Source organism: Fukomys damarensis, unplaced genomic scaffold, assembly GCF_012274545.1.
Source record: "Fukomys damarensis isolate Sample0158 unplaced genomic scaffold, DMR_v1.0_HiC HiC_scaffold_24, whole genome shotgun sequence".
In the NCBI taxonomy this organism is placed as follows: domain Eukaryota; kingdom Metazoa; phylum Chordata; class Mammalia; order Rodentia; family Bathyergidae; genus Fukomys; species Fukomys damarensis.
The window spans coordinates 42101826-42116568 of NW_022900936.1; the positions used below are offsets into that span (position 1 = coordinate 42101826).

The window sequence follows — 14743 nt, forward strand, 5'->3', positions numbered from 1 at the left end:
TCTCCCCAAAAAAAAAAAAAAAAAAAAAAAAGAAAAAAAAGAAAAGAAAATATGATTTCCTTGAAAGAAACGTACTTTTCAGAATTTATCAAGGAACAAAGAAACAATAAATATTCTAAAGTGGTCCTATTGTTTGTGATAAATTAAATTGTGAATAATTAATGAAACGAATTGTAAAGGGGACGCATCAGCCCCTATACTTTGTCAAAAAATTTAGCTATACAAATAGACATAGCATTGCTCTTAGAATTAATAGAAATGGTCTCTTGTTTTAAAAGAGTGATTTTTGGATAATAGAAGAATGTTAACTGTAGTAATAAGAAAAAAAAGCAAAATGGGAGTACTACTCAGCTATAAAGAATGAGAAACTAGCGACATTTATAGCTAAGTGGATGCACATTGAGGCCATACTTTTAAATGAAATAAATAGAACACATTTGAGTAAGTACTGAATAGTTCTCTGGTGCAATTTAAAGTGTAAATAATGTTCAAATGCTATAATTGATAGTGTGAAATAGGAAGAAATGGCTAAAGGGGAACTGGGAAGAGGAGAAAGGAAATAAGGGAAAAGAAAAAATGTGAAAAAAAGGAAAAAATGGAAACAAAGTCTTTGTAAATAGGGAAGGGTAAAGGGGGTAAAGGGAGGGCAGGAGTGTGAGGAAAAATGAAGAATCAAGACCTACCTTGTCGAAGGCACAAGATCCCGGTGATAAATGTGGCTGTATTGTTTGTTTAAATGTACCAATAACCTTAATGGAAAAAGAAGACAAGAAAATAATGAGAACTTCATCCTAATAAAAATACTAGTTTGGCGATACCATTTTGCATTTAGATACTGTTGCCCAGCAATCTCCTATGATTCTGTTCTTTCATTATTAGTGCTAACCTCCAATAATTTCTTGTTACAGCTTTGATACAGCCTATCTTTTGTAATAAATAGAAAACAAAGTTTGGAGTCTCTGAACCAATTAACCATTTGGTAGAGACACAATATTTGATCCTATGGCCTACAAACACCAATTATGGCCTGCAAAATCCCTAAACACTAGCAGGAGTCAACTGGTCATAAAAACAAACAACAACAACAACAACAACAACAACAACAACAACATATGCATTTTGGTGAAGTTTTTTTTTTTTTTTTCTGAAAAAGTGTTAAGATTCTTAGCCCATCTAGAACTCTCTTGCAATGTGAAGGCTCAGATGACAGTAATGGTATGTGGGGAAAAGGGGAATATAAATTTTTTTCAGGGATATAAAAGGCTCACATCTGGAAAAAGGAAAACAAAATAAAAGCGCGTTTGTTTTTTGCATCTAAAGTCACAACAGTTTAATTATATTTTTAAAAGTCAATTTGCACCCTGATGTGATGGTGTATACTGTATTTATAATCCCATCTATTTGGGAGACTAAGGCGGGAAGATCACAAGCTCAAGGCCAGCCTGGGTAAGTTAGCAAGATATTCTCTTAAAATAAAAAATTTAAAATTTTCTGGAGATATAGTAGCTGAGTGTTAGAGCACTTACCTAGTATATGAAATGTGAGGACCTGAATTCAATGTCTATTGCCAGAAAGAAAGAGAGAAAGAAAGCAAGAAAGCAAGCAAGAAAGACAGAAAGAAAATCAAGTTATATATATTTTGTGTATTGCTACATGTTTTAAAAACCACATTAGCAAACTTTATGCCTTGGTAATGGAATGCTGCCCATGTGTGAATTTTTAGGCACCATTAACAGGATAATACTCCATCTATAATTAAATAGCACCTAATTTACAGACAATCCTCTCTCTAGAGCCTAGGAAGCTTATCCAGCTATTAAAGTATAAAGGCATCCTGTAAAGAGATCTTAACTCCAAAGATACAAATTATACCATGTTAATTAAACTGTGGTAATTTAAATATAGTGGCTAATTTTTATTCAGAAAGATTATTTTCCAGTTTGGAAGTTCATTTGGAAATTTATGGTACTTTTAACAGTCATATCACCAACAGGAAAATATACCATCTATTCATCATGGAAGTTGATTTTTAATATTTTATTTAATAGTGATTCAATATGTAGCACAATTGGGTATAATGTATTAGTCATATTTACAAATATTTCACAAACATGAAATTAAGGCTTTATTTTATCATACAATATTTTAGTAAACAATTATTTAAATAGCACATATGATTAGAAAAACATTTTATCAAGACAACAGAAAGAAATACTTCAACATGCAATGACAAACTTAAAATATTTCAATCTTCGTAGACTAAATAAGCTGGACTTAATAAAGTTGAGAGTAGGGCTCAAATTTTATCTTGGGATTCTTGGAGCAGAACCTGAATACCACTTATGAAGTGAATTTAATAAAAATTTTTTTTCAATTTCTATACTTGCTAATTTATATCTTAGTAACTTCCTTAACATTCTACATATTGGAGAGGACTGTTTAAGTTCCATGAGATTTAAAACATTCATTTTGAAGTGTCTCTTATGCACCTTGGTAGAGGAACATTCACTGAAATTGTTTTATGAAAAATGTATGCTTTTTCTGAATAAATGCTCAAATTGCCATAGAAGTTGAAGCAAAACTCATTCTCAATGATTGCATTATGTATTGCAGATGCATTCTTTTTAGCCAGTTGAAATTAGCAATTTGTGAGGGCCAGGGATTTAGCTCAGTGTGGCAAGCACGAGGTCTTGAGTTCAATCCCCAGTCCAAAACAGAAGAAATTAGTAATTTATGAATTATAAAATCATATAAATATTGGTAAATTCATTCATGTTGAAGAAGCCATGGAAGCCCACTTATCTGGAAAGAAATAATATATGCCTCTACCAAATTTCAAACATTAAGAAACCTTATGTCATCGCTGAAAATGAAAGAAAAATTTCCAAATTTTTGAGATTCTGACATAAAATCACTTTTTCATCTGATTTTTGGTGCTTTTTACCAACTCTAGTTATAAGAAGTTATATAAGAAAGGAAATGTTGGTTACAGCTGATTATAAAACAGTTTGTAAGATTGCTATCTTATGGATCAATGTATTTGACAGTATTTTATTCTTATGTAAAGCATCAAAATTTTCTGTAGAATATTTTCACATTATAAAATAGTCTTAAATTAGTCAATATGACAAAAACTTTATCCATAGATTATATACATATGTTTTAAATGGTTTTCATCCTTGCATAATAATTAAAATAGTTTTCTGTTTACTTCTATAAAAGGTGTCAATGGTATATAAAGGCCAAAATGAAGTCAGAAGAGAAAAGAAGAAACCACTTACAGAATGGACACTGTAAGTAATGCACTGACTTCCTTCCATTACTATTTTATATTCCTCAGTACCCTAGGAGTTTATTTCAAATTGAATCTATTGAGTTGAGAATGAAAAAAAAAGAAAGTATTTCCAACCTTTCAGTATTAAAGCTTTCATCCGCTTCCAAGTTTGTTTGTAGAAATTGCACCTGCTTCTCATTACCTTTTTTCCAATTCTGCTTGCTAGAAAATACAAGAAACTGAATCTGCTAAAAATACATGTTGACTGATTATATCTAGTTATTTACCATTCATAATAGCTCCAAAACATGACTTGATTTTATGTAATGGAGAATTAGATATAGAGATATATAGGAAACTTTGTTCCTTCTTGTAAGGACTGTCATTTGAAACATATAACAAAGCAATTTATAATTCATTAACACTAAAAAAAGTATCAGCTCTCTAACTCTTAGAATATGTATGAAATCCTTGCTCTGACTACAAGGTTATATTCATTTGAAGATATCTTCCCAAGCAAGCTATAATTACCACTATAGTTGGTTTGATAATTGCCATCCTCTCCTCCCTAACACCCACCTCCACTTCCACTCCACCTCTGAATTGCAATCTACTTTGCCAAGACAGGTTCTCTATTGACGAGTCATTGAATTAACAGAAGCAATGTTCACTAAATAACCATAGTACAGAGCTGATACATGAAACAACTTGTTTAACAATTTAAACTCATCTTTTATTTCACATCAAGCAGAAGGTATGAGGGACTTTCCAATCTGTATCACCCTCCAAGGGAGGGAAAGGATTTAAGTAAGGATCGGATCTTACAAACCAGTGGGATGATTTAGAGCTATTTGGAAGGCTGAAGTTTGAGTTGTCCAAGGACTATCTATATTATAATATTCCATTCCCATTCCCTAAAGTTCTGACTCAGAAATCCTAGGGGAGGGTTAAGGCACATAATTTGCAACAGATCTCCCAGATAGTTCTTTGGTAAAACAAGTATGAGTCCCACCACACTGGCAGAGCTGGAACAACCAATGCTCAGCATCAGATGGCCTGGAAACACTGCAAACAAGTTGCTGAAACCTGGGTCCAGACACCTGGACAGATGACTTATGCTGGGAAAGTTTGAGATTCACTGCCAAGCATTTAGCAAATAATTCCTAAGGTATTTATTATCTGTTTGCTAAGCAGCAGCTTAGCATGAACTATACCAGATGGGCTCAGCAAGAAGTAATCAAAATCACCTGAAGCAGCAAAGGAGCTAAAAGAAAGACAAACTGATGTTTAAGACGACAAGGATAAGTGAATGAGCAATCAGACTTTCAAAATTGAAACTAAGTTTGGTCATTTTCCTCTATGATACATAGATGTATTTACACAAAATGAAGTGATATTAACTGAACAGTTTATTCTACAGCAATGTGTCACCTTAGTTGACTAGAGTGTGTGTTAAAACTATGCATGCATTAGTAAATAACACTTGTTATCTGTATCTAACCTTTTCAACATGTCCATATATCTGATTAGGTACATTTAGTACAATTAGTAGCTACTAGATTTGAACTTACAGAACTCAATCTGAAATCACATCTCTTAGTTAAAAAAAAAACTATCAAGTGGCATAAGACATAGAGGTACAGATGCTCAGTTCTCTTTTCCTCTTTCCTCCAACCTAAACTTTGAAAAGTGAAGAAAAGCACGGCACATCAGAATCTATCTCTACCAGGATAAGAATACCTGGAAATGTACTTTCCTGGTGCTATTTTGAGAAATATTAATTTTCTCTTGATGTGTATCAAGTGTTAAGAAGACAACAGACAGAATTTAATAAATGGAGGCAATAAGCTTAGAAGAATTAATGAAGCAAATTACTGCCAATAATGGACATTTCATCACTTACTCTACATTTACTATATTACTGTTGGCTTGTTTTTGACATTTTCTTTCAAAAACATGTTTCTAAGGAGACCTAAACACTTAACTCTGGATTAGTATGGCTATTTCTATGAAGCAAGTATCATCCATTCTGCCATAAATTTAGCGTTAATCGCTTAATCCATACAAATTCACATTTAGTAAAGATTTGTGTTCTCATTACCTATAAATCCATGTCTAAGATATTTGGAAAGATCTAAAATTACAGTGAAATGATCTGCCCTCCACACACTAGCAATCTAAAGTGGCAAACAGGAGTTGAGGAGCAAAGCAAGAAAATGTTCAGCATAACTTGTTGAGATACTCACAAATGAATAGGAAGCCTATATGCCTGTTTCCCAGGCATTCCAACTCATCATCCCAGCTCCCCTTTTTTAATTGAGTTTATCGATGAATTTTAGGGATACAGTAGAGTTACATTCATTGTTGGGATCTTTTACCTCTACATGACAAGTCCTGATTCTCATTTTGTTTGTTTATTTCAGATGCCCATTTTTGAATTGGGTCTTTATATTGTGGGGGGGTGGTTGTTTTGAGTTCTTTATATATTCTAGATAGTAGTCCTTTGCCTGAGGAGCAGCTGGTAAAAAGTTTTTCCCACATTGTAGATTGTCTCTTAGTTATGTTAATGGTTTCTTTTGCAGTACAGAAGCTTTTTAATAAGTTCCCAGTTGTCGATTCTTTCTGCTAGTTCCCGTGCTACTGAGGATTTGTTCATAAAATCTTTTCCTATGCCAATGTCTTCCAGAGTTCTGCGTAACTTATCTTCCAGCAAGTTTATTGTTTCTTTTTTTTTATATTTAGATCTTTAAACCACTTGGATTTTAATTTAGTGCATGATGAAAGATAAGGGTCTAGTTTTAATCTTGGCAGTTTGAGATCCAATTTTTCCAACATCATTTATTAAAGAGGCTATCTTTAGGTAAATAAATGTTTGGCCACATATAGTCAAAGCTTTAGAGAGAGGGATGAGGATAGAGTAGTAGGAAAGAAAGGGTTTGAGTATGTAGCAAAACTGAGTACTTACATATGTGATTTCTTTAAATATTCACAAAAAGCATGAATTGCACAATACTCTAACCTAAGTCAGTCTATTATTTATTTTGCAGTACGCTTCCCAGGAATTAAAACTTACATTGATCCTGATACCTATGAAGATCCATCCCTAGCAGTCCATGAATTTGCCAAAGAGATTGACCCTTCAAGAATTCGTATTGAAAGAGTCATTGGGGCAGGTAAATATAAAATCTAGACTTGAACATATGATTCCTTCATGGATTTGCAACTGTATTAACAGTGTAATACTTTAGATCTTTGCAATTTTAGTAATTGAAAATTTTTAAGAAATGAAATTATATTTATTGTATTATACTTTATGGTTTACATGCAATGAGAAATTTCACGTTTCCAAACAGTGAGAAATTTCATGTGTTATTTTTAAAATCCTATAGTCTTCTTTCATAGTGAAGACAAGTCACAGTGAAAGTATGTTTCAGGAATTTATTTTGAAAAATGCAATTTCAGGAGCTTGTCATGGAGTTACTATTAATTTACTCAAGCTCCAACATCTACAGATATAGTCTGTACTCTAATTAGTACTCATAAAGATGATTTTGATGATCTTACCAGCAAGACGTATTCTAAGAATCACTGAGGAGGAAATTTGGTTCAATAGTTTTGTATCCTTTTGGTGCAAATTAATAATTCTTCCTAAGTAGAGTTTTTGAAAACTCCACATATTTTATTATCCAATAATTCTGGATAAGTACAAAGCATTATAAATTAGCACAGAAAAAAAGTTGCGCTATGATCAGTTAGGAAAGGGGCTAAGCAGATAAAGCAAAATGTTGCTAGAATAAAGATTGTAGGTCTTGATCCAAGATAAATAGTTGATGCTGTCAGAGGAGCTCTCACTGAGAAAAGCTGTCAAGGACCTAATTCTTTACTTCTTGGGTTGCCTTTGCGTAGCACGTCTTCTTCCACTGAATAGACAAAATTGAGTCATGAGCATATCTGTCATCTAGTCCACAGGAGAGAGAAAGAGTTTGATCTCTTTGTCTTCGAGGCAATAAACTGGAAACTGCAAACATATCTATTAATGCCTCAGTGGTTCAGATACATTATATGGACACATATATAGTCAGTGACAAGGAAACTATGTATGCAACTAAAAAGGCAGCAGGTAGCAGTAAAGAATCATGTCTTCCTAAAAAAGAGAAGAGAGACTGGATCCTGAAGATCTCCTGTAGATGCTGCATATGTGTGATCCTTGGCAGAGTAATAGTTGTTGCATTCAGTTGTAACATCTTTGCAAAGACCAAAAAATAGCAGCTTCTCATACTTTGTCCCCTTCCAAAGCCTGTTCCATAAAAGGACAACCTACATAATTTGCAGGGCCCAGTGCAAAATGAAAATGCAGTACCTTGTTTAAAAAATTAAGAACTTTAAGATGGTGACAACAGACCATTAAACCAACTGCAGAGATCCTCCAAACTCAAGGGTGTGTGCAACTGTATTTGTTATATGGCCAAGAAGCTAAACCTTTTTTTTTAGGCACATGAAATATCAACTCTACCTCAAGAATTCCAAGGATATTTGGAGAGAGTCCTTCCTGACCTCATTCCATTCTCTGTGCACAGTAGAATATGTCATCTTCTTTATGGCCAGGTGTCCCTCTGGAAGCTAACACAAGGTCCTATACAAAGCAAAGCAGCTGCATTATCAAGAAGATTAAGAACCTAGAAGAGACCAGATTTTCTCATCTTCTGCTGAACAAAACACACATCAATAGGCATAATTGCAAATAGTGAGTGGATTATATTCATTTAGTTTAGGGCTTTGTTCTCTTTGTATAGCTGAAGAATAGAGAAGAGAGGAGCTTGAATAATTTCCATTGCACACTACATGATATGTCTTCATATGCTGCACTACTAAATACACACAGACACCGTAGAATCATTTTCTGTTATACAAAAATTAAATGTCAGTTTGTGAGATCATAATGTTGAGAGATAAAGTCAAGTATCTGAAGTATAAACAATATAAAGAAATTAAACCTTTCCTCAATATTTTTTTCTCCTAACAAGTATAAACTTTTCTCTAAAAAAAGCCTAACATATAGCCAAAGCAAGTCATAACTATTAGAAAGGCTATTTTAGTATCACATTCCAATTGTTATCTAAACTCCAATTGTAATGGATTTTTATCATTTAGAAAAGACAAATATTTAACTTATGTAGTCATTCCTATGCATTAATGTTTTTTTTGTCTTTATTCTTCCTAAACTACTTCAATTTTCAAACAATGTGCTAAGCGTCCTTTTTCTATCCATCCTTAGAAAAATCTGAAAATGAAAGTGATTTGAGACAAAACAATTTTAATCTAATGTTCCTCATTTTGTCGCTACCCAATAATAAGTAACTCATTCAGGTTGTTTTATTCTAAAACTTTTTGGGTGGAAAAACAAAAATTCAGTGAGTATATGCATGTTTCCCTTAGTAGCAACATGGAAAAGCATTGTTTAATTTAAGGGTGGAATTGGCTTACCCATCATAAAGGTCACAACCAACATTCATAAAACAAAAGATCAATTCTTACTTTTTCCCAATACCCCTGCCCTCCCTTCATCTAAAAAGTGCCAATAAGCTTAAAACAAACAAACAAACAAAAACAGTTAACAAAAGAAAAGCATAACAAATTTATTTAATCAAAGTTTTACATAGCCTGGAAACTTTCAGAAATGAAGACTGAAAGATCTAGGGAAATTTATTTATTGAATGCTTATTTTTAATAAAAGCTGGACAGCAGCTGTTCAGAAATGTGATTGGACAAAGATCTGTGACTTAATGGTAACAGAGGGAAGGGGGAAGTCCTGCAAGGCTTATCTGTTCAGATTCTTCTTAGCTTCTCTGTGTAGCATTCCCTGCTCAGACATATGAGGTAAAAACCTTTTAGAATGAGACTCTTATGATGTACTATCAGCCAGAGTAGGCAAGAGAGTTTCTATATGGTCTGCGCCTACATAGAAAAGGAGAAGAAGGTTAAAGTAATAACTATTTTCTGTGACTCACTTTGGGAAAGAAGAATTCTGTTTCTATGAATTGCTTCAGGTGAACAAGACAGTGGGACACAAGAGACTTTCTGTTGCCCTTCTAGAATCCTTCAATCTGACATTGAAAGTGACTTATTTGAGATGTTCTCTTCTGAGTCCCAATATTAGTCAAATTATAGACAAATTAGTAATTATGTAACATCTTGCACATATTTCAAAATTGGTTAGTTGTCCAATTTTAAACTGTAATCACAAAGGGAAATTTACATGTCTCCCAGCCTGTTTTTCCTCTACTTGCTGGCTGTTTCTTATCTTCTATTTCTACAATATCAGGGTTCATTAGATTGTTCCTGTGAAAGTATAAATCTATATATCATTGCCAAACAAATCCACAAGACCTGGATGCTTTGGGGGCACAGAAACAGTTACAAATTCTTTCTATGTTTCTAGTTGCAAGACCCAGTATACAATAAATATCTCATGAATGAGTTATAAAAAATGAATATAAAACTAGTCACATTAATTTACTAAGACCATGAGAAATGATACTATACTGGACTCATGATATTTCTTAACACATTCATTAAGCAATGTTAATTGCATATTTAATACTTAAAAAAGACAATGTGCTCATTAATTTTTTCATATATGTCACTCATCAGAGATATTTATATTCAATCTGTCTTCCACAACCCCTCATAAGATTTTCAGCTTTGTAACCATCCAAATTACTCCACAACAAAACATTAGAAAATTTAATTTATCAGTATGAATATTTAGGTAGCTAGGTAGGTAGATAGAGAGAAAGATAGCCTTTAAACCCCCTTATCTTCTCCTGTGAACTTCACTGGAGATTTCCAGGATACTTCTTTGTATATCATCATTCCATTTAATAGTGACAACTTCTCTTTGTTCATCAATATAGGCCTAAATTTCCATGAAAATGCACATTTCCATTTAAATGAGGCCAGCAGCTCTGTTGCATAAGAGACTATCAAGATCATCTATCTCCTTTGATTTTTTTTTTTTTTTTGCACTTTGAAGGACTTTGTGCAGAAGACTGTAAAACAGAAATTCCCAGACTAAAAATAAAAAAGTCAAGTCAGATTAGAATTAAATCATTATTTTACACATATCTTAAGAGATAATGAGAAAACTGGTAAACTGAATTTTAATCATGGTCTAGTAAAGGTTATTGAAAGCTATTCTTTTTCCAGGGTAGTGCTGAACCTATGCCATTATAAGAAAAACTTGCCTAGCAGAGTATGTATAATTTTCAAACATTATTCCATTGAAAAAAATCATTTTTGTTTCTAAGCCTATAGAGCACCCTTCTTAGATTTGACCTTCCCTGTTTCCTTCTTCTGAATGGAAGTGCATAATATCTTTCTGTCATTCATATTCTATCCCTTTATCTGTACAAAACTCATTATTGCCCCTGCTATCAACCTTCTCTTCTGGTTTAGTGTCACTCAATTTTTTCTCTTCCTAGAGTGCTACAGAAAGTTTTTTAACTGTTGGTTCCTCAGCATCATGCAGGTAAAAGCAAGTTGAAAAGATGAGGACATTAAAATGAATGACAGGACAGTGATTTATTCAGCCTAATTGTTTTGTTTTGTTTTGTCATTGCCATATTGTTTGAGGTCATATTTGTCCTTGATAATGTACAAGGCGAAAAATGTTAACTTTTATACCTCTCCAAGTATCTATCACACCAACATGGCCAGACTTCTGTCTACTCTACAGTTGATTATTTTAGTTGTCTTAAAGGAAATATCTTAAGCTTTTTATCATATTTATTTCTCTTTTAGAGATATTCTTTTCTGTAACATGACAAGAAATACAGGCAATATTCCAAGATGTACCTTCATAATTCTCTTTTTTAGCAAAAAGAAACTTGTGTTTATGGCCTATTTCCTGTATAGTTACATGAGATAATTTTTCTCAGGTGCAAGTTTTGTGCTTCACCATCAACTTAAAGGCCTTATGAAAGAGGTCAGGCTGATAATTTTGTGTGCATGTGAGTGTAACTTGAAAACTCCTTTGCATAACCAATAGAACAGTAGAATGAGATCAACAGATTCTAGCAAGGCCTTTATGAATTTTACTCAGAAATTTCATAGCTTTCTAAACCAAATGATTTAAAGAAAGATCAGCCATATGTACCAATTCTCCATAAACAATATGATATAAAATATAGAAGAAACAGACTGAACAAGGTAGAGCCAGGTTTGAATGACAGATTTACTACTAACTTAACTCTGACCTTCACCAGTTTTGCAATCTTTCAGACATTTGGTTTGCTGACCTATAAAATGGATTCATCATAATAATAGCTATTTTTGCAAAATAAAGGGAAGGACTAGAGATGACACAATACTGAGGACTAGGCACATAACAGACACTAGAGAAAAGCATGGCACAAGATATTAAGTTAAAAATAAATAGAATTTTTATATTCAGTTTTGATGTCTCAGAAGAATGATACTCATTATGTGACTTCCAAAGTGCTTTATGACATATCTATCTCCCCTTGGACAATTTGACAGCCAGTGACTTATATAATGGAAATATTTATGATTTTTAGAATAAGTTGAAAATGTGTAATTAAAATGAAATTTTACTATTGTAGGAACATGGAATTATACCATTATCAACCAATTCTACTCAAAGTTTTTAAAGAAACTGAAGACTTAATCTTTCCTGTATCTCATGAGATGACCATTATTACATAGCTACTTTTTTTCCTACAAACTTAATAGGCCATTAGACGAAGTATGTTTAACAAAAGAAAATTTTATTTCAATATCTTCATGTAAAACCATTGTAAACTAATTTATCAACTAAAAATTAGGAGATTTATCAACAGGAACCAGATTGTCTTTTTTAAAAATATTTTTATTGGTAAATTTTAGATATGCAGTACAGTTACATTCATCTTTGGTATCCTATACCTGTGCATGACATATTTTGGTTCTTATTTTTTACCCATTCCCATAGCCTCCCTGGCCCCCCTCCATGATTCCATATGTACAGTCTTTGTTTCCATTTTTTTTCCTTTTCTCTTATTTTTTCTCCTCCCTTTTTACCTTTCCCCTATCCCCGCCCATTTGCCCAAGACCTTTAGACCTTTTCTTCTTATTACACAATATCAATTATACATTTTGACTCTTATTTACACTTTTAGCTTATCACACCAGAGAAACTATAAGGTATTTACACGTGTGTCCTATTAATTTCACTTAAGAATATGTTTCAATGTGCATCCACTTAGCTATAAATCTCTCTAGTTTCTCATTCTTTATGGCTAAATAGTGCTCCATTTTATTTAAAAAAAAAAAAACTTCATTATCTAGTCTCCAGTTCATGGACAATTGGATTGTTTCTAAGTTTTAGCTATTACAAACTATGCAGCTATGAACATGGGTGCACATATATCACTGTGGTATGATTCTTTTACTACTTTTGGGGAGATACCCAGCAGGGGAATAGCTAGGTCAAATGGGATTTCTAATCCTACTTGTTTAATTTATCTCCATATTGATTTCCACAGTGGTTGCACCAGTCTGCACTACCACCAAAAATAAAGAAATGTTCCTTTCTCCTCACAACTCCACCAGCATTTTGTTTCTCATTGAGTTTATTGGTACATTTTAGGTATACAGTACAGTTACATTCATCATTGGGAACTTGTACATGACAGGTCTTGGTTCTCATTTTTCCCCTTACCCCTCCCCTCCCTTCACCCCCTCCTCTCTTCCCTATTTACAAACACTTTATTTCCATTTTTTCATTTTTTTATTTTCCCTTATTTCCGTTCCCCTACTTTTCCCATTTCCTCCCTACACCTTTAGCCATTTTCTTCCTATTTCACATTGTCAATTATTGCACTTGGATCTTATGAACAATTATAATTTTTCACACCAGAGAAACTTGTTGGTATTTACACATGTGTGACTTATGTATTTCACTTAAGAGTATATCCTCAATATGCATCCATTTTCCTATGAATGACTCTAATTTCTCATTCTTTATGGCTGAGTAGTACTCCCTTTTATAGAAAAACCACATCTTCTTTATCCAGTCTCCGACTGATGGGCAAATGGGCTGTTTCCAAGTTTTAGCTATTACAAACTGTGCCACTATAAACATAGGTGCGCATATATCACTGTGATATGATTCTTTTAATTCTTTTTTAAAGATACTCAGCAGAGGGATGGCTGGGTCAAATGGAGCCTCTAATCCTAGTACTTTGAGGTATCTCCATATTGATTTTCATAGTGGTTGCACCAGTCTGCACTTCTACCAACAATGGAGAAGGGTTCCTTTCTCCCCAAAACCCTGCCAACATTTGTTATTGGCTGATTTCTTGAAAGCAGCCATTCTTTGTCGGGTGAGGTGGAATCTCAGTGTTATTTTCATCTGTATGGAACATTTTTTTTTATATATTTACTTGCTGCTTTTACTTCTTTGAGAAATGTCTGTTCATTTTAGGTGCCTATTTTTAAATTGGAGCTTTACATTTGGGGAGTGTGATTTTATTTATTTATTTATATAGTCTAGATAGTAGACCTTTGTCTGAGGAACAACTGATAAAGTTGTTGCCCACATTGTAGGTTGTCTTTTAGCTCTGTTGGTGCTTTCTCTTACAGTGCAGAAACTTTTTAAAAATATGAGATCCCAGTTGTTGATTTTTTGTGTTAATTCCCATCCTACTGAGGATTTGTTCATAAAGTCTTTTCCTATGTCAGTGTCTTCAAGAGTTCTACCTAACTTATCTTCCATCAAGTTTAGTGTTTCTCTTTTAATATTAAGATCTTTAATTCACTTGGATTTTAGTTTAGTGTGTGGTGAAAGATAGAGATCTAGTTTTAATCTTTGGCCAGTAGAAATCCAGTTTTTCTTACACCCTTTATTAAAGAGGCTATCTTTCCTCCAGTGAGGATGGTTGGCTCCTTTGTCAAAGATGAGGTACCTGAGTATGTCTGGAATTGTTTCTGCATCTTATAATCTATTCCACTGATTGTTGGATCTGTTTCTTTGCCAGTACCATGCTGTTTTTATCACAGTGGCTTGGTAGTATAATTTCAAGTTGGGAACTGTCTCTGTTGCCTAGAATGGCTTTTGCTATTCTTAGTCTCTTCTGGTTCTGACTATGTCTTAATTTAGCAGACTTAATGTAAATTTTGTTTGCCTAAAATTGAAAACTCTACATTTTATTTTGGGTGACACTTGCTATTTCAGTTATGGTTTTCAAGTTTTCACATTGTCTCATCATAGTAATTATTTGATAAATATTTGATAAAGCATGAGTAAGTAAATAACTGCAATAACCTATTTTAAGTAATTATATTAAATAGCTGTGCCCTGCCCCTTTTGTATTGGCACCTGAACCCAGGGCCTTTGCCCTGAGATACATTCTTAACCTACTTTATTTTATTTTGAGACAAGGACTTGCTAAGTTGCCTGGCTGAGCTTGA

General features: G+C 33.3%; 1 protein-coding gene across 4 annotated transcripts in view; it reads left to right on the plus strand.

Annotated features, from left to right (window-relative positions):
- Positions 1–14743, plus strand: part of Epha6 (EPH receptor A6) — an 891558-nt gene that overhangs the window by 597472 nt on the left and 279343 nt on the right. For all 4 annotated transcript variants that reach the window (XM_010644592.2, XM_033768075.1, XM_010644602.2 and 1 more), the window contains 2 exons: positions 3223–3293; positions 6322–6447. In XM_010644592.2, coding sequence (XP_010642894.1) covers positions 3223–3293; positions 6322–6447 — 197 coding nt within the window. The remainder of the gene's footprint in view (positions 1–3222; positions 3294–6321; positions 6448–14743) is intronic.